Consider the following 25,201-nt stretch of genomic DNA (forward strand, 5'->3'; position numbering starts at 1 on the left):
CTCTAGCAGCTACTTACCTCTAGAGATGGCTGCTCCAGTGCCCTCCTTCTTGCCTCGCTGCCCCGCCTCCCAGGTTAGTGTTTAAAGCGCTAGGTAGGCGGGGCTTGTGGCTTAGAGTGTGGGCGGGTACAGGGCGGGGAGACATGACGTCTCCCCTCCCAGTACCCGCCCACACTCTCCTAACCCGCCCACACTCTCCTAACCTGGCAGGGAGGGGGCAGCGAAGGAAGAAAAGCAGCGTGGAGCAGCAACAAGGCGAAGAATGAAGGCACGGGGCACAGGACCAGCCATCTCTGGAGGTAAGTGGACACTAGGGGGTAGGATTGCTTGTAAAATCCGATCTCCGATTAATAAAAAAATCCCATTGACTTGCATTGGGATCGGAATTGGGATCGAGATCGGGTTCGAATGAAAAATGATCGGAAATCGGATTTTAAAATCGATCCTGAAAAGTCAAGATCGGCTCAACCCTAATCCCATGTGACAGAAGAGGCTCAATCAAAGGCCTCAGTGTCAGTTTGCCTTGAATATTCCTAACTTTATTAGGCAAAAGTCTGAGTTAAGAAGTCAATTATAAGGATCATAAGGAGTGTCCCTTTATGTTTCTGCCCATTTTGTGTTCATCTCGCAACTCGATACCTTGAAAATATTTAATATACTCTATATATTTGACACAATGAGACCTTGATGACTTTGACTATGCACTGGGTGGCTCGCCAATATTCATTTACCGTTTCGGCTTCGGCTGTATTTTTTTTAATCTATTGGTTATTGCTACATTAAGTTTACTGCTCTATGAGAAGTACTGTTTAGGTTTCTACGTAACCTTTATTTATAGACCTAATGAATCAACACGGCTAGCGCTGAAAACCTAGCCCACACTTCTCAAAAGCTTCTTCCAAACATAAAGTAATGAAAACCCATCAAAGGTCAGTGGTTACTCTCACTGGCTGGCTGGCTACACTTCAAGCCATCAAAATTAATAGCCGATCCCACAGCGCCATAAAAGTAACTGTCACCGAGAAATATGATTGTAAACAAATAAGAATTTATCCTTGAATCTTTGATTTATTGCGGCTTTAGAAGAGCTGGCTTGTTTAGATGCACTGAGATTATCAAGAATAATGTGAGTGAACTATCTGTAGACCAGTGCTTAGATGTGTCATACGATACGTTTTATAACTCCGTTTACTAGACTTTAAAACTTGTTATTTCAGATTGTCCCGGAGGTATATGGGAAACATTCGTAAAGATGGAAAACGATACTTTATCCTGAGTTATAATAAAGTTGACACAGGAGGTAGGAAAGCCGGTTTATGACATCCAAGTGTTACAGGGATAACAATACTCATGGATATTGGAAGCACATTTTTTCTTTTTTTTTTGCTCGCCTTCAGCTATGCCTTAGTGGAATCGAACTATATTAAAATACCCAGTAAGTTCCACAAACATCTTAATCTCTCCTTGCAAGTCAAGCCTGAGGATTAAAAAAATCAATGGGAGATAATCAACAACCGTATACTGCACAAAAATGTCACGGGAAGAGCCGAACATTGATATACGGATGCATAAACACAGGACATAATATACTCCAATATAAGCTACTGTAGGAGCTCCGTATAACACTGGAACAATGAAAAAATAATATACAGATGTAGCAGAGAGGATTTTTCAAGGCGCAGTAGTATATCAGTGCTTCTTTGGCTTAGCTTGTCACAGTAGTGATATGAAAAACTACATGCAAAATTATTATATCATCCAAATGCTGAGCTACCATAGTTCACCAACAATGCAGATCACAGACTTAAAGCGTACCTCCAATTATCAAATACATTTCCATAAATGAATAGTTAAGTGAATAAAAGAAACTTTTTAAATACATCTTATGTAAGAAATATCTTTCCTGCTCATCTTATGGAGCGGAGTTATTTTTTGATCTATGGAAAGGGGAGGAGGAATCTGGAAAAGGCAAACTAATACCTGCAGCTGCTATACTCTACTATTCTTTGAGGGAAGAAACCCTTCTAAGGCTAAGGCAACATGGGACGATACGCAGTGCTAAAGCGCTGTGGGAAAAACTGCAGTGAGTAGAGATGAGCGAACACTGTTCGGATCAGCCGATCCGAACAGCACGCTCCCATAGAAATGAATGGAAGCACCTGCCACGTAGACTTTGCCGGCGGTCGACCGTTTAACCCCCCGCGTGCCGGACGCTTCCATTCATTTCTATGGGAGCGTGCTGTTCGGAACGGCTGTTCCGAACAGTGTTCGCTCATCTCTAGCAGTGGGAACCCATTGCGGTTCTTCCCGCAGCGCTTCAAACAGAAAGTTCATGGACTTCTGCTCCACTGACTTTGTCCCCATTATATCTACAGGAAGCCGCCGGTGTTTCCATAGATACTAAATGACATGCTGCAGTTTTTACCGCAAGGTGGGCATGGGATTCGCATGAATCCCATCCAATTGCAGTTACTGTATAATGCCACAATTTTCCCCGCAGTGTTTCTGGCCAATGGGGCCCCGGGCCTAACACTACTAAATTTCAAGATAAAAATATCACTGCACAGAATGAGGCAGTAAATCAATTAAACTGCCCTCTCCTCCACCACCCCTCTCCATAGAGTTCCATGTGTGAGTTGGATACAGATAAAGACTATATGTAAACAAACAGCGTGAGTGAAGATAAGGAGGAAAAGAGCAACCCAATAAGTGGAGAAGGAAACAGTTTTCCTTAAAGGGAGTCTATCACTACTCTCACCTACTATAAATCGCTTCCATAGTGCAGTAGCACAATAAAAACGATACCTTTCTTATGTTTCAGAGCCCCAGGGATGCGTATAAAAGTAATTTTATTCTTTATTCAAATGAGGATCTTGGAGAACAGGGGGAATTTTCTTCTATTACTGAGAACTGCTGCATCTTCACTTAACATGCCCATCCAGCATCCATCTTGGGCAGGGGACGGATCAACTCACACTACCAAGGGGTACAACAAGCTGAATGCAGGATAGGTGTGGTTAGAAGTCACTGGATGGTATGACATGCATCTGAATGATTAAGATGCCCTGCCCTGTGTTACATTAGAAATCCGGAGGGAGGTATCCCCGCCCCTGCCTACCTTGAGCTCTACCTACTTTTATAAAAGGGATGAGCAGTTCGGAAAAAGGAAATGCATAAAGTGTTGCATTTTTGGCATTTATTCAGCTTCAAATTACATGAAATATTTTCTTCAGCTATAATTCATTGAGATTATTATTGTACAAGGTTATAAAAATTAACCTACTCACTAGAATTCCTTTGACTGCTCCAATGCTGTCAACACGTTGCAGAAGAATAAAGAATGTGTGGCAGCCAAGAAGACATTGAAGCTTGGTCTCAGCAACCCTTAACATAACATCATCATGTATCAATGGAACTGAGTAAAGTCAATTGAGACATGCTGTCCAGAGCTGTCATAACAATTACGATGGAGTGCTAGGCAATTATAGTGAAAAGGAATGCCTGCCACTGCAACATATAGCAAGGAAAAGTCAGATCAGAAATAGAAATAGTACATATAGATCTTCATCTCTAGAAATCCCATCTGTATGGACATAGCTGTCACCTTTAGAGATGTTAATGAGTGTGCCATGTTAATGAGTGAGCACTCTTGGCAAAACACAGAGCTGAGGGAAGAAGCACATCTCTCGTTGGTGGGAGAAAGTTTCTAGAACAGGGTCATAATACATTAAAAACATAAAAGAAACAGGACTGCACCATTCCCCCACTACGACTGTTCTGGCGTTGGTCTCTACTTCCTGGTTCTGTCTTCATAAACAGGATATGAAGATTCAGCCAATCACTGCCTGAGGCACGCCCTGATGTACAACCCCTTTAACATATTGGGGGGGAATTCATTAAGACCAGCACACTGTACTCTAGTCTTAATGAAGTCCCCAAATGGAGCAAGATGCACCTAAGTGAAGAAGTTTCTGCTTCTTAATAGTTCACATGGACTCTGGCACACCAGTGAGAGACTGGAATAGATTTCAGGTGTAACTTACACCAGCATCCACACCTTGACCTGTCTTGGTCTACTTCAACACCTTTGCGGCAAGCAGGTGTTGAAGGAACAAGGCGGTGCATATACTGTAAGAAGACTAGTCAGCTCTCCGTACAAGTCTGTCGTACTGAATACATTACTTTCATTCCTCATAATCCAACTCCTCTCTAAGATGCTATTACTCGGTTACTCCTTCTAGATGAAGAAATCTGAAAAATGGGTGTTACTAGTTGTGAGTGTCCCTACATAGTCCGGCACTAACCAAGAGGTGCTGACAGTACAAGGATGTCCAGAGACACACCCGTTGAACATGGTGATGGGAACGCATAGTTATCAATTTATTCATACAATTATTTAAGGAATAATTAGAGAAATAAAATAACATAGCGTTTTAAGAAAATATGCTCCAAAGTGGTGTTTCACTTGGTGTATTTACTGACACAGTTGTGTTAGTAATTAGAGATGAGCGAACAGTGTTCTATCGAACACATGTTCGATCGGATATCAGGGTGTTCGCCATGTTCGAATCGAATCGAACACCACGTGGTAAAGTGCGCCAAAATTCGATTCCCCTCCCACCTTCCCTGGCGCCTTTTTTGCACCAATAACAGCGCAGGGGAGGTGGGACAGGAACTACGACACTGGGGGCATTGAAAAAAATTGGAAAAAGTCATTGGCTGCCGAAATCAGGTGACCTCCATTTTAGACGAATAGTGGATTTCAAATCCGGGTCATATGAGAATGTGAACTTTGTGACTATGAGACAGGGATAGCTGTACAGGCAGGGATAGCTAGGGATAACCTTTATTTAGGGGGGAATGTTATTAAAAATAACTTTTTGGGGCTCTATCGGGTGTGTAATTGTGATTTTTGTGAGATAAACTTTTTCCCATAGGGATGCATTGGCCAGCGCTGATTGGCCGAATTCCGTACTCTGGCCAATCAGTGCTGGCCAATGCATTCTATTAGCTTGATGAAGCAGAGTGTGCACAAGGGTTCAAGCGCACCCTCGGCTCTGATGTAGCAGAGCCGAGGCTGCACAAGGGTTCAAGCGCACCCTCGGCTCTGATGTAGGAGAGCCGAGGGTGCACTTGAACCCTTGTGCACCCTCAGCTCTGCTACATCAGAGCCGAGGGTGCGCTTGAACCCTTGTGCACACTCTGCTTCATCAAGCTAATAGAATGCATTGGCCAGCGCTGATTGGCCAATGTATTCTATTAGCCTGATGAAGTAGAGCTGAATGTGTGTGCTAAGCACACACATTCAGCACTGCTTCATCACGCCAATACAATGCATTAGCCAGTGCTGATTGGCCAGAGTACGGAATTCGGCCAATCAGCGCTGGCTCTGCTGGAGGAGGCGGAGTCTAAGATCGCTCCACACCAGTCTCCATTCAGGTCCGACCTTAGACTCCGCCTCCTCCGGCAGAGCCAGCGCTGATTGGCCGAAGGCTGGCCAATGCATTCCTATGCGAATGCAGAGACTTAGCAGTGCTGAGTCAGTTTTGCTCAACTACACATCTGATGCACACTCGGCACTGCTACATCAGATGTAGCAATCTGATGTAGCAGAGCCGAGGGTGCACTAGAACCCCTGTGCAAACTCAGTTCACGCTAATAGAATGCATTGGCCAGCGCTGATTGGCCAATGCATTCTATTAGCCCGATGAAGTAGAGCTGAATGTGTGTGCTAAGCACACACATTCAGCACTGCTTCATCAAGCCAATACAATGCATTAGCCAGTGCTGATTGGCCAGAGTACGGAATTCGGCCAATCAGCGCTGGCCAATGCATTCTATTAGCCCGATGAAGTAGAGCTGAATGTGTGTGCTAAGCACACACATTCAGCACTGCTTCATCAAGCCAATACAATGCATTAGCCAGTGCTGATTGGCCAGAGTACGGAATTCGGCCAATCAGCGCTGGCCAATGCATTCTATTAGCCCGATGAAGTAGAGCTGAATGTGTGTGCTAAGCACACACATTCAGCTCTACTTCATCGGGCTAATAGAATGCATTGGCCAGCGCTGATTGGCCAGAGTACGGAACTCGACCAATCAGCGCTGGCTCTGCTGGAGGAGGCGGAGTCTAAGGTCGGACCTGAATGGAGACTGGTGTGGAGCGATCTTAGACTCCGCCTCCTCCAGCAGAGCCAGCGCTGATTGGCCGAATTCCGTACTCTGGCCAATCAGCACTGGCTAATGCATTGTATTGGCTTGATGAAGCAGTGCTGAATGTGTGTGCTTAGCACACACATTCAGCTCTACTTCATCGGGCTAATAGAATGCATTGGCCAATCAGCGCTGGCCAATGCATTCTATTAGCGTGAACTGAGTTTGCACAGGGGTTCTAGTGCACCCTCGGCTCTGCTACATCAGATTGCTACATCTGATGTAGCAGTGCCGAGTGTGCATCAGATGTGTAGTTGAGCAAAACTGACTCAGCACTGCTAAGTATGCATTCGCATAGGAATGCATTGGCCAGCCTTCGGCCAATCAGCGCTGGCTCTGCCGGAGGAGGCGGAGTCTAAGGTCGGACCTGAATGGAGACTGGTGTGGAGCGACCTTAGACTCCGCCTCCTCCAGCAGAGCCAGCGCTGATTGGCCGAATTCCGTACTCTGGCCAATCAGCACTGGCTAATGCATTGTATTGGCTTGATGAAGCAGTGCTGAATGTGTGTGCTTAGCACACACATTCAGCTCTACTTCATCGGGCTAATAGAATGCATTGGCCAATCAGCGCTGGCCAATGCATTCTATTAGCGTGAACTGAGTTTGCACAGGGGTTCTAGTGCACCCTCGGCTCTGCTACATCAGATTGCTACATCTGATGTAGCAGTGCCGAGTGTGCATCAGATGTGTAGTTGAGCAAAACTGACTCAGCACTGCTAAGTCTCTGCATTCGCATAGGAATGCATTGGCCAGCCTTCGGCCAATCAGCGCTGGCTCTGCCGGAGGAGGCGGAGTCTAAGGTCGGACCTGAATGGAGACTGGTGTGGAGCGATCTTAGACTCCGCCTCCTCCAGCAGAGCCAGCGCTGATTGGTCGAGTTCCGTACTCTGGCCAATCAGCGCTGGCCAATGCATTCTATTAGCCCGATGAAGTAGAGCTGAATGTGTGTGCTTAGCACACACATTCAGCTCTACTTCATCAGGCTAATAGAATACATTGGCCAATCAGCGCTGGCCAATGCATTCTATTAGCTTGATGAAGCAGAGTGTGCACAAGGGTTCAAGCGCACCCTCGGCTCTGATGTAGCAGAGCTGAGGGTGCACAAGGGTTCAAGTGCACCCTCGGCTCTCCTACATCAGAGCCGAGGGTGCGCTTGAACCCTTGTGCAGCCTCGGCTCTGCTACATCAGAGCCGAGGGTGCGCTTGAACCCTTGTGCACACTCTGCTTCATCAAGCTAATAGAATGCATTGGCCAGCACTGATTGGCCAGAGTACGGAATTCGGCCAATCAGCGCTGGCCAATGCATTCTATTAGCCCGATGAAGTAGAGCTGAATGTGTGTGCTTAGCACACACATTCAGCTCTACTTCATCAGGCTAATAGAATACATTGGCCAATCAGCGCTGGCCAATGCATTCTATTAGCTTGATGAAGCAGAGTGTGCACAAGGGTTCAAGCGCACCCTCGGCTCTGATGTAGCAGAGCCGAGGCTGCACAAGGGTTCAAGTGCACCCTCGGCTCTCCTACATCAGAGCCGAGGGTGCGCTTGAACCCTTGTGCAGCCTCGGCTCTGCTACATCAGAGCCGAGGGTGCGCTTGAACCCTTGTGCACACTCTGCTTCATCAAGCTAATAGAATGCATTGGCCAGCACTGATTGGCCAGAGTACGGAATTCGGCCAATCAGCGCTGGCCAATGCATTCTATTAGCCCGATGAAGTAGAGCTGAATGTGTGTGCTAAGCACACACATTCAGCACTGCTTCATCACGCCAATACAATGCATTAGCCAGTGCTGATTGGCCAGAGTACGGAATTCGGCCAATCAGCGCTGGCTCTGCTGGAGGAGGCGGAGTCTAAGATCGCTCCACACCAGTCTCCATTCAGGTCCGACCTTAGACTCCGCCTCCTCCAGCAGAGCCAGCGCTGATTGGCCGAATTCCGTACTCTGGCCAATCAGCACTGGCTAATGCATTGTATTGGCTTGATGAAGCAGTGCTGAATGTGTGTGCTTAGCACACACATTCAGCTCTACTTCATCGGGCTAATAGAATGCATTGGCCAATCAGCGCTGGCCAATGCATTCTATTAGCGTGAACTGAGTTTGCACAGGGGTTCTAGTGCACCCTCGGCTCTGCTACATCAGATTGCTACATCTGATGTAGCAGTGCCGAGTGTGCATCAGATGTGTAGTTGAGCAAAACTGACTCAGCACTGCTAAGTCTGCATTCGCATAGGAATGCATTGGCCAGCCTTCGGCCAATCAGCGCTGGCTCTGCCGGAGGAGGCGGAGTCTAAGGTCGGACCTGAATGGAGACTGGTGTGGAGCGATCTTAGACTCCGCCTCCTCCAGCAGAGCCAGCGCTGATTGGCCGAATTCCGTACTCTGGCCAATCAGCACTGGCTAATGCATTGTATTGGCTTGATGAAGCAGTGCTGAATGTGTGTGCTTAGCACACACATTCAGCTCTACTTCATCGGGCTAATAGAATGCATTGGCCAGCGCTGATTGGCCGAATTCCGTACTCTGGCCAATCAGCACTGGCTAATGCATTGTATTGGCTTGATGAAGCAGTGCTGAATGTGTGTGCTTAGCACACACATTCAGCTCTACTTCATCGGGCTAATAGAATGCATTGGCCAATCAGCGCTGGCCAATGCATTCTATTAGCGTGAACTGAGTTTGCGCAGGGGTTCTAGTGCACCCTCGGCTCTGCTACATCAGATTGCTACATCTGATGTAGCAGTGCCGAGTGTGCATCAGATGTGTAGTTGAGCAAAACTGACTCAGCACTGCTAAGTCTGCATTCGCATAGGAATGCATTGGCCAGCCTTCGGCCAATCAGCGCTGGCTCTGCCGGAGGAGGCGGAGTCTAAGGTCGGACCTGAATGGAGACTGGTGTGGAGCTATCTTAGACTCCGCCTCCTCCAGCAGAGCCAGCGCTGATTGGTCGAGTTCCGTACTCTGGCCAATCAGCACTGGCCAATGCATTTCTATGGGGAAAAGTTAGCTTGCGAAAATCGCAAACTGACAGGGATTTCCATGAAATAAAGTGACTTTTATGCCCCCAGACATGCTTCCCCTGCTGTCCCAGTGTCATTCCAGGGTGTTGGTATCATTTCCTGGGGTGTCATAGTGGACTTGGTGACCCTCCAGACACGAATTTGGGTTTCCCCCTTAACGAGTTTATGTTCCCCATAGACTATAATGGGGTTCGAAACCCATTCGAACACTCGAACAGTGAGCGGCTGTTTGAATCGAATTTCGAACCTCGAACATTTTAGTGTTCGCTCATCTCTATTAGTAATGCCAAGATGTCCTCTTTAACTACGCTAACTCTATAATCTTCTATCTGGTATGATAGATGGCACATGAAGAAAATAGGAGAATCTTTCCCCTCATGTTTATCTTACTTATCTTACTCAGCAGCAGCATGGAGGACATTATACAGGAGTACTGAACAGTACTGAATTAAACATTTTGGTGCAATCAAAAAACAAACAAAATTCTATGACTTCTGAGGGTAGCAAGTACAGTAACCCAATCCCTCTGTGATCTGTGTAGTTTTAACCCCCACACACACACACACACTTTTTTATTGCCGATTTTGAATTGATGGCTGAAATAAATATTATTGGCACATAACTCCGGTGGCTTATTAGCCTTAAACAAGTAACATTTTACCCTTCTCTGCATTCCAGCTTTCAGAACTTTTTATATTTAATTCCAAATGTAGCATTATTTTGTGGTTACATAAGATTTTTGATCAATTCTGGCAACTGAAATTTATGGTTTATGGAGTTTAACATGAAGAATATATAATGAATTAATTTTATTTTAGTGTTTGTTAAAGATGTGGCTATACCAAATGTGTGATTTTTATTAAGGGGGGAGACAGTCTATTATTCTATTTACTTTTCTGCAAAACAACATAGGTGCAGCAGTCAGCAACGACAGTAGCATATAAAGGGGTTAAATGGCAATGGCTTCTGATTGATAATGGTGTGTGTGTGTGTGTGTGTGTGTGGGGGGGGGGTTCTATCATGAACAAACGTCTCCCCTGGAGTTATCTGAAGTATCAGGGGCAGGAGAATAATAGAATCTCCTTTTCCTGCACGGTCAGCTGTTAGTGTTCTCTTGCACACGGATTGAAATCAAACTGATGCAGCCCTGCTTTAACCAGTGAGATCTCTAAATTTAAGAGGGCTACTGATACGATCTTGGTCTTGGCTTTATAACAAGACCAAGATCATGGCTGTATCCTCTGCGGCTTCGGAGTTAGTGCTGCTTGAATGTTACAGTGTCTCAGAATGTGCTGTATTCAACCTATTGTACTTTCTTTTAGAAGAAAAGGCTCTAAAGTTCTCCCTAGTACCGCTCTAACTAAGCATTATTGGGGAGATAGGTCCCATAGTCAATTGTATTGCCAGTATATAGATATATAGCAAACTCCAAAAGGGATGTCACGTCAAATCACTGAATCTCCAGTATTATACAGTATTATACCATCTAGGAAAGTGTTTCTGTTGTTATTTGAAAGATTAAAGTCTCAACTTTCTTAGTCCAATATCGTAGCTGTAGCTATAACAGAAACTGAAAAATCACTGGCTAAACAAGTCAAGAATGTGATTTTTATACAGGAGTGTGATTCTTATATGCTGTATACAGAAAAAACCCTCTCATTTTCTGACATTTTTAACCAAGACTCTCATCTTCCAGACAACACCATAAGTAATTTTCTAGGTGGTACAAAACTGGAGATACAGTGATTTGAAGTGACCCCCCACCCACCGGCAATTTCTGAGTGTGCGTATATACTGGCAATCCCGGGACTACCGGATGGACCTTCCTAGTAATGCCTAATTATTGTGATGCTAGGGATAATTTTAGAGCCTGTTATCTGCTAAAAGATGCTACAATAGGTTAATAAAGTAGATTGCAACAAACATAATGGCAAAGAAACACAAACCAACAGTTTACACTTGCAAATGGAGAAATTAGAGCGAGTGAACATGAAAGAGTTAATTATGCGCTGGAGGAGAATTAAAACTAATTCAGATTCCAGCACTAGTACAGCTATGGAATAATTGGGATTCTCAAGTCATGTAGACCTTTTCGTTGGTCTTCAAAGAAAAACTGAGGTTAGAAATTTGTTTAACTAAGAAGGCAGGAACGTTACTAAGAAACTCAATGTTACAAAGTAGGGCTTCTAATCTCCCTGATATTAATGCAGGCATGTGCAGCACTGTATGTCTGGTATTATCATGACCAATGTAGGCTTGTTAGCTAATAAACACGTCAATCAGCAAGATCTGCCTGCCTAGAACAGGAAATATAATTGGCAAAATAATAGTAACATCTCAAAACCAATAAGCAGCAATTACAAGAAAATAAGATGCCTGAAGAATTCACATGAAGGAAGACACAACGTTTACAGCAAATAAATCATATAGTTTATTGATATATCTATCTGTTATCTACCTATTTAATATCTAGCTATCAAATATCCATTGATCGACCTAATATCCATCAACTTAACTATCTAATGTTGATGTATATAATATCCATGGTCAAGTATCAACCAACCTACCTAATATCCATCAATCATAGCTTGAAGTTTCTGGGCTCCAAAGCAAAATCTGTAATCCTCATTAGCCCTTCCTATCTTGTGCCATATAAAATAGTGGAATAGATTGCGTTATAGGGTGCCTTCAGGGTCTGGAGCCCGATTGTGTCTGCTTCCCCTGCACCTACTGTAGCTAGTCCCTTGGATCTATCTAATATCCATTGATCCAATATTCATCAACCTACCTATTAACTATCCATTGATTTAATTTCTATCAACCTATTTATATAATGTCCATCAATCTAATATCCACTGATCTATTTAATATGTCAAATTATCTAACATCCAGTGATCATTGATCAATGTGAGTTGATAGGTATGGAAACATATGTAATGAATGTGGCTCCATAGCAAAACAACCATACTGGCCCCATGCCAGGGTATTAGATTTCACTTTTATACAGTGCATTGTGTACAAGATTATTTCTATGCACTGCACTGTTTTCACCTGTAAAATATTATATGAGAGATACGGTGACAGAATAGCCAAGTATAAATTAATAGTGAATAATAGGGAGGGTAAAATTGTCTGAGAACCCCCTTCTACTTTCTAGACAATCCTGCTTTCAGGTACCAGTAAAAAAAGAGGTTTCCAGAAGTCTTAGTCACCTTAACAATCCCCATCCTTCAATTATTCCTGGTCATCCATCCGTATAGCTCTTGCTTTAGTTATGGACATGTGAGCACTGTGGCCAATTATTTGGCTGTATTGATTACCTGTTGACACCACTGGGGTCACATATCTACATGTAGACATCTTTACTGGGGCAGTAAGTGCACAAAATAAATGGGGACCAGGAAGTGCTTAAATGCGAGAAGCGGGGTATCAATAACTTAACACGTCTCAAGAAGTCTATATACTTCTGATTAGCTGTCTGTGTTATTGATGATGAGATGCTAGTCTATGTACTTCTGACTAGCTGTGTTATTGATGATGAGATGCTAGTCCTTGTACTTCTGACTAGCTGTGTTATTGATGATGAGATGCTAGTCCTTGTACTTCTGACTAGCTGTGTAATTGATGATGAGATGCTAGTCTATGTACTTCTGACTAGCTGTCTGTGTAATTGATGATGAGATGCTAGTCTATGTACTTCTGACTAGCTGTCTGTGTTATTGATGATGAGATGCTAGTCTATGTAATTCTGACTAGCTGTCTGTGTAATTGATGATGAGATGCTAGTCTATGTACTTCTGACTAGCTGTCTGTGTTATTGATGATGAGATGCTAGTCTATGTACTTCTGACTAGCTGTCTGTGTAATTGATGATGAGATGCTAGTCTATGTACTTCTGACTAGCTGTCTGTGTTATTGATGATGAGATGCTAGTCTATGTACTTCTGACTAGCTGTCTGTGTTATTGATGATGAGATGCTAGTCATAAACAGTAAACAGCTTTCCTGATTGTGCTCAGATTTCTCATTTTCTGTAAAGAAGTATTCAGGCATTCTCAAATAGGTATTTAACATGGAATACACTCAAAGCTTCATTTAAGAAAGATATTTTGACGTTTCGGTCTGTGTAGACCTTCATCAGGCATTGGATTATAAGACAGAATAAGAGCAATGTAGGACAGCCTTGATGTAAAGCAAAGTGGCTGGGCACAGCATCTATTGAATACTGAAGTCTGGAGTGTACTCCATGTTAACGATATATTTCAGCATGTCGGAATCCTTCTTTACATTGTTCTACAATGTTAGTTCCTCCTCGAGCACCTCAATCCTTAGTACTAAGTGCTGTTACACATGCTCACTAGCTTTTCTCTTTTTCAGTGTCAATGATCTTTTTAGCTGCATCATAACCTGTATTTGAAGTCCACTGTCCCTAAATCTCTAGATTATGTTCACTTTGACTTTTCTCGGCTATTTGTTTGCTATTTTACAGTTACTCAAGGCAGAATTTAATGTAAAGAAATCAGTAATAGTCATAATGGATTGGGAGGTGGAAAACTGCCCTATATTGTATACATCCCCATCCCCTGTCTCAGAAAGAAGGAAATGTGCTGCAGTCATAATGAGGCAGCAGAAAATCTGATAGGATACCATATATGAAGGTTTATACAGCTAGAAAACGGATTGCCCAGAAGGACCCTGTAGATATTTCAACGTTTGATGAAAATTCATGTACCCTTTAAGTCAAATATAAAATTTAACAAAATCTACTTATAAAATTGGCCTCTTCATTGGAAAAACAGAAATGAGTCTTTCAGGAGAGACGGGTCTCTCTCAGTAATGTCTAGCGCCGTTGTGATTTGACACTTGAATCTGTTAGCTGAGGAGCTCGGTGATTAGATAAGAAAATAGGCACAACACAGACCTAAATATTGCTCGCGGCTCAGCAGGCGTATTCCTCTCCCAAAGTTTGGATACTTTAATCTACAGGAATCTAACAGAACTGCCTAAAACGGTTTTACATTTCATTCTTGGAAGTATCACCTTTTACTAAACTTAAAAGGGATAAGAAATGTGAAGCCGGCTGTGTGGCTTTCAAACACTTACGATTCACTGACGCCTTTTGAACTCATCTGGTTTAAATGCAATGGATTAGCAAAGAAGCTCCTGGCAGAAACCGCGCAGATTAGATCTTAAAAATACTAAATAATTAGACCACGGGTTCACGGCAAAAGACAGAACTTGCAGGGGGAGATCATATTTATACTGTTGTGACGGTGACAGCATTTGTTCCCTGACAGCCGTCGCTAGATGAAGGAAGAAGTAACAGTAACTTACACACTTCAAAAATATTCCCTCGGTCAACTGTGTTTTTCTTAATTGTGACCTGTAACTAAGTCAACACAATCCTATCAGTGCGGATGTGCTTCGGTTATACCTGGACCCGCCTGGGTACTGTACTTCTGGAAGGTAACTGAATACAGGGAGCTTATAATAGACAAAAATTTGTGGCAAAATCATAATACACGTGATACCTCTGTAGCTGAATATATATATATATATATATATATTATATATAATATATATATATATATATATATATATATATATATATATATATATATATATATATATATATACAATGTACCCAGAGATCAAAGAATATTCACCAGGATAAATAAATGCTCGAGGACTCAGGATATATTCTGTAAAAACTGATTCAATGGTTTTTCAAATTTTGGCTTCTGAAAAATGGCAGCTTAAAGGAAACCTCCTGCTAAATAAGATGGATAACCAAACCACATACGTCATCTAAGTAAATTGGCAAAGGTCAGGATCAGGCTAAGTTCACACCTGCATCTGCTCTAATTTCAGGGGTTCTGTCCCTGAATCAGCTTAAAAGATGCAAAGAAAAAATTCCTGCAAGCAGGACCTCTTTTTCGGCATTTTCCAGCAGACCCCATTATGGTCTATGAGGGTCCACAGGTGACCGCTTTTTAAGTGGATTAGGTTTCCATTCTTCAGGTTCCCAAATGGACCCGAAGAAAGCAAACCCGAATGCAGAAGTGAACCTAGCCTCACTGGAAACCATAGCAAAGACTCACCGCGGGATCCTTTGGCCAAACAGAGAGGGAGAATGAAGTGTGTTTATTTTTATAAAAAAAATTTTTTTAAGTCTTTGTAGGGGATAAAAAAAGAAGTTAGAATGTGTTTCTGTAAAAATTAGAGATGAGCGAACACTGTTCGGATCAGCCGATCCGAACAGCACGCTCCCATAGAAATGAATGGAAGCACCTGTGACGCCGGCCGACCGCCGGCAAAGTCAGCGTCACAGGTGCTTCCATTCATTTCTATGGGAGCGTGCTGTTCGGATCGGCTGATCCGAACAGTGTTCACTCATCTCTAGTAAAAATCACACTACTGGGGCAACACGGTGGCTCAGTGGCTAGCACTGCAGCTTTGCAGCGCTGGTATACTGGGTTCGAATCATGTCAAGGACTGGAACTGGAAGATTGGTCATTGCATATCAAGAAAGGGTTTGCTCTACCCAAGGGACTCAAATATCCATTCTCCTAAATGCACATAAAAATCAGCAAAAAAGGGTTCATGAAACAGACTGTACCTCGGGATACTTTAACTTGAATGTTTTATGCATTTCTCTGAAACGACTATATCTTCTGAAAACTGTCCAAGTTTCTTCTAAGACTGTTATCTGTCGGAGAAAATGGTAAGAAGACAAATGCCCCAAGTCAATAACCAAATCTAAACAGATGGCTGACCATAGTTTGTTAGGACAATTTTTCTCAATGCTAAGGTTATGTTCACACCTGCAGCAGCTACACGTCTGGTGCGGAAGCCATCAGAAATCCCAGTTGAAGACCTGCAAACCTAACTTTTTTCATCTGGTGATATCAGGACAAAAATAACAGACACCCGGGAACCCCATTATATTCAATGGGATCCCCTGGGGTCCTCTGTTGCCTGACATTATATGGGCCGCTTATCCGCTCTTCAAATACTGTGATAGACCAGAAGAAGGGAGACAAGGTTGCAGATGTGAACACATCCTTAGTCGTTGTAGTGATTAAAAAGTCACAAAAGTAGCAACATATCCAAAGGGTATAAACAAAAAGCAAATAAAGGCCCAACAACAACAACGCAGATTATAGGAGAGATTTATTAAGTCTCCATGGTAGACACATGGTGTTATCACTTTCCTTAAAGGTGGTTTTGGGAAGGGGGGGGGGGGGGGGGCGTCTGTATCTTGCATCTGTATCTTGCATGTCATGGGCGGAGCCTATGGCCTATCACAGTGATCATGATTTATGCTGCATTTCTGGAGTAAATGATTTCTGAAATCTAAGCCACCTGCAAACTGTAGCAGATTACAATGTAGGCACGTGGCCTGCCCGAGGCGTAAACCCCCATCATAAATTAGGAGCATCCTGTGGAGGTACAGGGATTATCGAGGCCAACGAGCAAAACTCAGGCTTTGATCAACTCTGGTCTATGTGTTTAATCTAATAAAGGCAAGTAAAGTTGTAATGATTTATGGCAAAAGCAACACAAAAAGATCGAATTCTAGATTCTATACAAGTCTCCTTTCGTCCTGCCAAGATGTGTGTGGTATTGCAGCTCAGCTCTGATATTACAGCAGATCAATGTATGCACCTTTTCGTCATGTGTTAAAGGGGTTTTCTCATAAATACAACCTTTACTAACATTTGGAGACAAAAGTAAAACATTTTTTGCAAATATAATTAAAACATTTGCAGATTGTAAAGATTTTCTCTACCATCTTAGCAGTGACATCTATTAACTTCATTGGTTGCCAATGGATAGGACCATGAATGTGGGACCTTTCTATGGTCTGGACTTGTCAGAAACCCGGCCATGATATCCTGATTATGGACAGGTTATCAGGCAGGGACACTACATGTATGAGAAGATAACTGGGCTACAATAAGGAAATCATGATAAGCACCAGACCATAGAAATTTCTAGTATTCCTAGTCGTATCCATTGGCATCTGATCAAGACAAAAGACTGTCATCGCTAAGATAGAGGAAATCTTAAACTCAAAATTCTCATTATTTATATCTGCAAAAAGGTTTCCCTTTTAATTATCTACTAATTTAAATATGGAAATTAAGAGAAATTAAAAAAAACAAAAAAAACTAAAATGAATAAAGGATACAAATACCTTTATTTCAAACTCGTAGTGTTCATCTTTTCCTTGGCCACACAGAACATAGCGAGGTATTGTTACTTTCACCGGATCCATTAGATCATCAGGGTTTACACCTAAAGAGCGCGATACCAATCGCTGAAGAGAGATTAAAAAAGGAATTTGTATAAGAGGGTGAGCACGGCTTAAATGAAATACCGCAAACATACAACATTTTTTGAAAATCACTACTAAGAGAAATAGTTACACAGTCGCATAGTACATTACTACAAGGAACCTGCAAAATACACAGAACTGAAGTAAACATTAAAGCAGACAAATAATAATATTTAAAAAAAAAAAAAAAAAAAAAAAAACCGACGATAAAATTAGAAACATTTTTATTTATTGCAGTAATAAAATCTGGTCCACCACCTACACACAACCTGTACAGTATGTGCAAACAAAGTGAAATCTTTGGGATTTGAAGCACACTATAACTGATAGACAATGAACTAAAACTTGTTTTTTTCCAGTTTAAAATTCAGAAAACTTATGACATGGTTTGTGTTATAGGACCTTTCCATTTAAAGCGCTGCCTCCATCTTCGTCTGGAACGAGGTCTTCACCGCGTGTTCTTCTGGCGGTGTCTTCTAACTTCTAGGCCTCGGGCAAAGCTGACTGCGCATCCTTGCGGCCACAAGAAAAATGGCCGCTTACATATTATTGTAAATGGCCATGCGCAGTCGGTTTGCCCTAGAAGTTAGAAGACACTGCCGGAAAAAGACGCAGTGAAGACCTCGTTCCAGACAAAGATGGAGGCGGTGCAGGAGTGTTCTCTCGCAGCACCCAGTGCTTTTTGAGCGCTGGGGCCCGACCCAGTGCTGCGAAAGAACTCATTTATATACCGACAAAAACCAGGATTTTAGGCGAACGGCGGCGTGGAGAAGACAACAAAAGGTAGGAGACGAATAGCCTTTCTTAAGGTTATTCCGATGTGTGTGTTAGAAAAAAAAGTTTGAAAGATTGAATCCCTTTAAAGGGATCCTATCATTTGAATAGCATTTTTTTTTCTCCCTAACATGTAGGAATAGCCTTAAGAAAGGCTATTCTTCTCCTGGGGGCGTCCCCAATGCTGCGTGAAAACTCTCCAGCACCGGCCTCTTTCTTCTTCTTGCATGCCTCCCTAGTGTGTCTTCTTCCTTTGTCTTTTTCTGGATTTAAAATTCACACATACGCAGTCAGCTCTGCCATCGGGCAGAGCCGACTGCGTACGTCTGCAGCCATTTTCTTGTGGCCACTTATACAGTACACTAGTGTAAGCGGCCATAAGAAAACGGCTGCATACAAGCACAGACGGCTCTGCCCGATGGCATATGCATGAATCTTAAATCCAGAAAAAAACAAAGGAAGAAGACACACTAGGGAGGCATGCCAGAAGAAGAAAGAGGCCGGCGCTGGAGAGTTTTCTGAGAGCTATCTGTGCTTGCCTGCGACCATTTTCTTATGGCCGCTTACACGGGCGTACTGTATAAGTGGCCACAAGAAAATGGCCACAGACATGTGCAGTTGTGAATTTTAAATCCAGAAGAAGCCGACAGAAGAAGACATTGTGGGGAGGCGTGCCAGAAGAAGACAAAGGCCGGAGCTGGAGTGTTTTCTTGCCCCCAGTGCTGTTTGAGCGCTAGGGAACACCCCCAGTGCTGAAAGAAAACTCATTTACATACTGAAGAAAACTGTGATAGCTACGGAAGAAGACTTCTAAAGGTAGGAGAAGAATAGCCTTTCTTAAGGCTATTCTTACGTGTTAGGGAGAAAAAAATGCTATTTAAATGATTGAATCCCTTTAAAGGAGTTTTCCAGGCACTAATGGATATTTCACACTGATGACCTATCCACAGCATATCAGTAGTGGATCTGTGTTTCGGCAGTCTCTAGGTGCCAGAAGCTGGTGCAGTAGGCAAGCAGCACATGCAAGTTGCTACTATTCAAGTAATAGAAGCAGGATTGCAGTTCCGTGCACTATAGAACGGTGGTAATGAGAAATTTGAGTGACACTACTATTACCTGAATAGGGGCAAGAAGCACATGCTTTCTGTCCACTACAGCAGTTTCCACTACAGTATGGGGTTGTTTTTCATGGGCTTGTCTAGGCTCCTTAGTTCCAGTAAGGGAATTTGTAAAGCTTCAGCATAACGAGACATTTGAGCCCTTTTCTGTTCCAGCATAACGACTCCACTGCAAAAACCAAAGTCGAGTTTAAACTGGTAGTCCAGGCAAAAATTGGACAACCCTTTTAAACTTTTAAATCAGCCAGGGGCATAGAATAAAAACAAAGCAAAAAAAAATAAATAAAAAATACTCACCTGTCCCCGATGCTCTAGTGTTCCCACGCTGCCTTCCGGTCCTTTGGCTAATAAGCCAATCAGTGGCTTCAGTGGAACTCCGGAAGAGACCCATTTAGCAGAAGAACCGGACTGCACCGAGAGGACACCAGAGCATCGGGAACAGGAGAGTATAAATGTTTTTTTTTTTTTTTTTTTGTTTTTTTTTACTACCCCTGGCTTATTTAAAAGTTAAAAGGGTTGTCCATTTTTGCCTGGACAACCCTCTTAATGTGGAAGAACTTTTCTAGTTCACAGAGAGCCTGAGATTGTACACCAGGCCCTTATCCAACATCGCTGACTGCATAAAAGCTATTCTGGATTAAAAGGCAAAAATTCTCCCAGGCGCACTCCAAAGTCTTGTAGAAAGTCTTCCCAGGAGAGTGGAAGCTATTTCACAGTAACTGTGTAAAGCTCCTGTAGGTGTAGGGTGTAGGAGTCCCAATATTTGTTTCTATAGAGTAGATCTTAAAACAGAACATACAATAGAAAGCTGAAGGGATTAACATTTATTTACATAAAAACTAGACAAACCCTTGAAAGCCCACACATCAGCTTTGCCATGAAAACACATTCACTGACTAAGAGAATATAATGCACACAGATTTGTCAGATTGATGCAGAACTCTGCATGCAAATGTGTCTAAGGCAGATATATAAATTATTACAGGAATAACACTACAGATAGGACACTAGGTCTTGCCACAAGAGGGCGTAAAAGTGCTTTTCCCACTACCCTACTAAAAGGCTCGCAGAGGCTACTTTTGGGTTGTGTCTTGGTTAGAAACACTCGAAGACATTGTGCCCAGTTAATAGACGTCATTGGACTGTGAGATGTAGGATGGTTGTTTTGACGAATTGTCAGCTATAGGCCTTTCTAACCTAGCTGTTGGGGACAGTAGTTACTTAAGGGCATGCATTTATGGTGACAGACCCCCACTAGAGAGGATCATTTGATCTGTCAATAAGCATAAGCAGCTCCCAGTTTCCATGTCCACCATCCAAACGTGACACCTTCATTACACACCCCTGTCTCTTAGCGGAAGAAAATTTTTGGCATCACACTGCCGATTGAGTTCTGCTATTGGTGCTGTGTATGAGAAACCTAGACTGCTATTGATTGGAACTGTATTGTCCTTTGCAACTAATCCTGGTTCTGTCTGGGATCAATGGTCGACTTCGACTATGGAGGTCAATGATGAGTCCATCAAACCGGCCTTTGCTGTGGGTGGGCAAATTGCCCCAACTGCTAGTGTGATGATCTGGCGAACCATCACATAATAGTTGGTCATGACAACACCCCAAAAATTTTTTTTCACTTAATGTGCATATGAATAAAACAGCATTTTTTTTTTTTTTATAATGGAGCAAAAGTATATTTTGGAAAGTGTGTATGGAGCACTACAAGGTATTGAGATTGCTTTGATTATGATTTTCCTGATGACAGACTCCCTTTAAGACCTTGAAAACCCATTGAATAGGCGAGATACCACAGAAAAATTATAGAAAAATATACTACTGCATGTCACAAGAGACAAAATCAAAGGCAAACAAGTCCAACCAAGCCAATGGTAAGGGCGCCTTTACATCTTCTTCTTAACCTTTATTACTGTACATAGTTAATGCGTGTACGCCGAGGCTGCTGTGACTTGTTTCTTGGTGGTTCTGTCAGGGGAGGCTTTATAGATATTACAAGCATTTAGAAGATTAGTTTTTCTGCTGAGTTAAAATCAAGCACCGAGCCAGAAGCGAAGAGGGAATTCAGTTTGTGTCTTCAATGCTGGCAATGATTAAGTCGCTGTGTATTTATCACGCTCTGCATCAGAATATGCCAGGGGAGAAGTAAAGAAAGAACATGAAGACCACCATTCCAAGTTAATCATTATTATTATTTTATCAAGTTTATATCTGGAACCCTTACTCTATAAGGATCATACACTACAAGGAGTTAAAGGGTTATTAGAGAATAGCACGCACCCACAGGAATGAATGGACGCAGCCGGCACGCAGGGGGTTAAGTGGCCGGCCGCCGGCAAAGTCAGCCGCTTACATTCATTCCTATGGGTGCATGCTATTCGAAACGGCCGTTTCGAATAGTACTCGCTCATCACTACTGGGCATCACTATCACCAATAACATTTAAAGGGGTTACCCCACAAATGGGCATTTATTACCTAAACAAGAAACAGGCGATAAATGTCTTTACATGGTTTTTTACAATGGCCTACGTGACAGTCAATAACTGGAAACTTGTATTCCTAGGAGCATTTACACTTCACTTTGCTGTATGTAAAGGGACTCTGTCAGCAGAACCCAGCATATCAACACATAGGTTAGGGCCATCTTAAAGGGAGTCTATCATTGCCTATATTGTTTATTAACTAAGTGTGTGCATCTTTACATAGCCTTTAGAAAGTCTCTTCTAGGCATACCTTTCGTTCCTTGATCCTCACAGCCATTTTTGAATTAAACCGCTTTTCTTTATATCCAAATTAATTTTCAGGGAGCACAGCGGGTGTTATCCCTGTGCTCCGAGCACCCCTATGTCATCTGCCAGCTCCTAATCTCACCACCCTCTTCTTGAAAGATGATCCCTCCTTCTAAACATCTTCACTGCTTCCAGAGCAGCTAGTCATGTACAGCGCATGTGCGAGGTTTTAAGTGCGCTGTATGTGACTAGCTGCTCTGGAAGCAGTGAAGAGGTATAGAAGGAGGGGGTCATCTTTAAAGGAAGGAGCAGTGAGAAACGGAGGCGGATGTTGACGCGGAGGTACTCGGAGCACAGGGATAACACCTGCTGTGCTCCCTGAAGATTAATTTGCATATGAAGAAAACCGGTTTCATTCAAAAATGGCTGCAGGGATCAAGGAAAGACGGGTATGCCCAGAAGAGACTTTCTAAAGGCTATGGAAAGACAAGCTTAGTTAAAAAACGATCTGTTTAATAAAACAGTGTTGTTACCCCCTGTGAATCGGAGCCTCCATTGCCAAGATATGGCTGTTTTTGTAACTATACAAATAAGCTCCTACAAGCAATCAGGGTGCAGCTATTTTGCGCTACTGGAAAAAATAGCAACGGAGGCAACAATACACAAGGGGAAAACACTGTTTGATTCGGCTGACCCTACCTGCATTGCTGGGTGAGATGTTTAGTTCTGGTGACAGGCCCCCTTTAGAAGATCATTGTTACTGTGTCTGTATTTGACAGTAGCATGAAGCCATGTTTACGAGGGGTGACGTGATGGAGATAATCTACCATCCTAGGAACGCGGTTTGTGATAATTGGCTGTGCAAAGGGGGCTTTATTGCAAGGGACCTCACCAATCACTAGGTTGGGTGTCGTTGGCTAACCTTTCCTCCTCACGTCAAACTACAGTGAGGGTGAGATTGAATACAAAAGAGATGAAGTACGTGCGTGACGAGAACAGCAGAACGCTATTCTTGGCTCCAATGTCTGTCACCTAGGGGTCTCCCTTCTGCCACCTCAGTCATCCACAATTAATCATTCTTCCTTAACCGTTCCTCTTATGCCGTCGTAACATCTTCTGAGTATTTTTAGTTTACACTTCAAGACACTTTAGCTTTAGGAGTCTATACACCCAATGTTATAAATATGGCAGTTGTCACCATAAAATAAGATAGTAAAAAGTTCTCGCTCTGTACAGTGCTGTATAATAGGCTGATGTGGAAGAAATACTGCAAAGTAAGAATGATTTCTAAATATAAAGGGTTAATAGTTTATATCAATTAACAAAATGAAGTGAACGAACAAAAGAAGAATCTAAATCCCATCAATATTTGGTGTGACCTTTACCCATCGCCTTCTCGATACACTTAGAGACAAGTTTTTGAAGCAGGGAGGTTGTTCTCGCCATCTTGGAGAACTAAGCACAGATCTTCTGTGGGTGTAGGCTTGCTCCAATCCTTCTGGCTCTTAACGTGATCCCAGACAGACTGGATGATGATGAGATCAGGGGCTCTGTGGGGGCTATATCACCACTTCCAGGACTCCTCCTCCAAAGAGCAAAGGTCACACCAAATATGGATGGGAATTAGATTTAATTTCTGCTTATTCACTTCATTTTATTAATTGATAAATTTAACTAAATAACACTTCTATTTCTAAAAACATTTTTACTTTGCGGTATTTTTTCAAGCCTGCTTAAGACTTTTTTTTTGCACAGTAATCTATATATATAAAACTCAAAATCTGTAGTAGCCCGCTCTATACTAATCCACAGTTCTCGCCTGATTTGGGTAAAATTTGGCACGCCCCCCTCCCCACCCACAGGAGCAGAATACTGTACATGTTACATCTCGCTAGCATTCATCAGTCAAGAGATTCGGGCCCCTAAAGTTAGGCCCTATACATATAATGGAGAAATGTGAACGTGAGAGTGCTGAGGGGAAAAAACAGTTGTGACTGACTGGGACGGATTATAGCGATGACACCAAAGAGTCGCTGCTAAAGGGGACGCACCACCACACACAACACACAAACATTTCACAAACACCATATAAACATCACACAGACAGCACATATACATCAACCCACAAGCACAACAGCACACAAATACCACAACACATCACACAAACACCAGACCACTCTAGACACACACAACACAAACACCACCCCACAAATACCACAATACCACCCCATAAATACCACATGCATACCACACACAATAGCGCATGGATCACACACGTATGCAAACATGCTCAGATGGACGCACACTACGCACATGGACGAACAGAGCACATGCGTACTCACACACAACTACCGCACGCATGGACACTTGCACTGGGCAAGCACAATCACACGCATGCATACATATACACGGACCACATACATGCATGCACACATGCATGCATACATATGGATAACACACATGTGCGCACACACACACATACATACATGCATGCATGCACTGACAAAACACGTTTGGTATCCTTAGTGGCTATTGGATATCCGGGCCATGGATTTGAAGGTTCCATAGACTTCTTGTGCACAAAGCTGTGAATTTTGCAGGCTCCATAGAAGTCTATGGAGCTGAAGAATCCACAACCCGGAGATCCATGAAAAATACTGTAGTGTGCAAGAAGCCTTAGGGTTAGTTCACACATTGGCAGTCCCGCGCGGGTTTTGACACAGAGAGACGCGTCTCTCTCTGGTCAAAACCCGCCTGCCGCGATCATCGCGGTTGTGGCTTTCCCCTCCTATGTCGGCTCAAATGAATGAGCCGACATAGGAGGGTGCTGCCTCTAGGCGGAAGCCGCTGTCCAGCGCGCAGCGGTTTCCGCCTGAAGATGGGACATGTCACTTCTTTTCTCCGCTAGCAGCAGCCTGCCGCTAGCGGAAAAAAGAAGCCCGGCGGTCTGCATAGACCACCATTGTAAAGGGGCGGATTTTGAAGCGAAATC

The 25,201-nt window shown here is 43.1% G+C and overlaps 1 protein-coding gene across 2 annotated transcripts in view; it reads right to left on the reverse strand.

The window, feature by feature from the left end:
* KIF16B (kinesin family member 16B) overlaps positions 1-25,201 on the reverse strand; it is a 241,358-nt gene that overhangs the window by 41,110 nt on the left and 175,047 nt on the right. For both annotated transcript variants that reach the window (XM_075267378.1, XM_075267376.1), the window contains 2 exons: positions 17,434-17,556; positions 15,853-15,942 (listed from right to left, as the gene is read on the reverse strand). In XM_075267378.1, the coding sequence (XP_075123479.1) occupies positions 15,853-15,942; positions 17,434-17,556 (213 nt within the window). The remainder of the gene's footprint in view (positions 1-15,852; positions 15,943-17,433; positions 17,557-25,201) is intronic.

This window comes from Leptodactylus fuscus, chromosome 3 (assembly GCF_031893055.1).
Source record: "Leptodactylus fuscus isolate aLepFus1 chromosome 3, aLepFus1.hap2, whole genome shotgun sequence".
Classification (NCBI taxonomy): Eukaryota; Metazoa; Chordata; class Amphibia; order Anura; family Leptodactylidae; genus Leptodactylus; species Leptodactylus fuscus.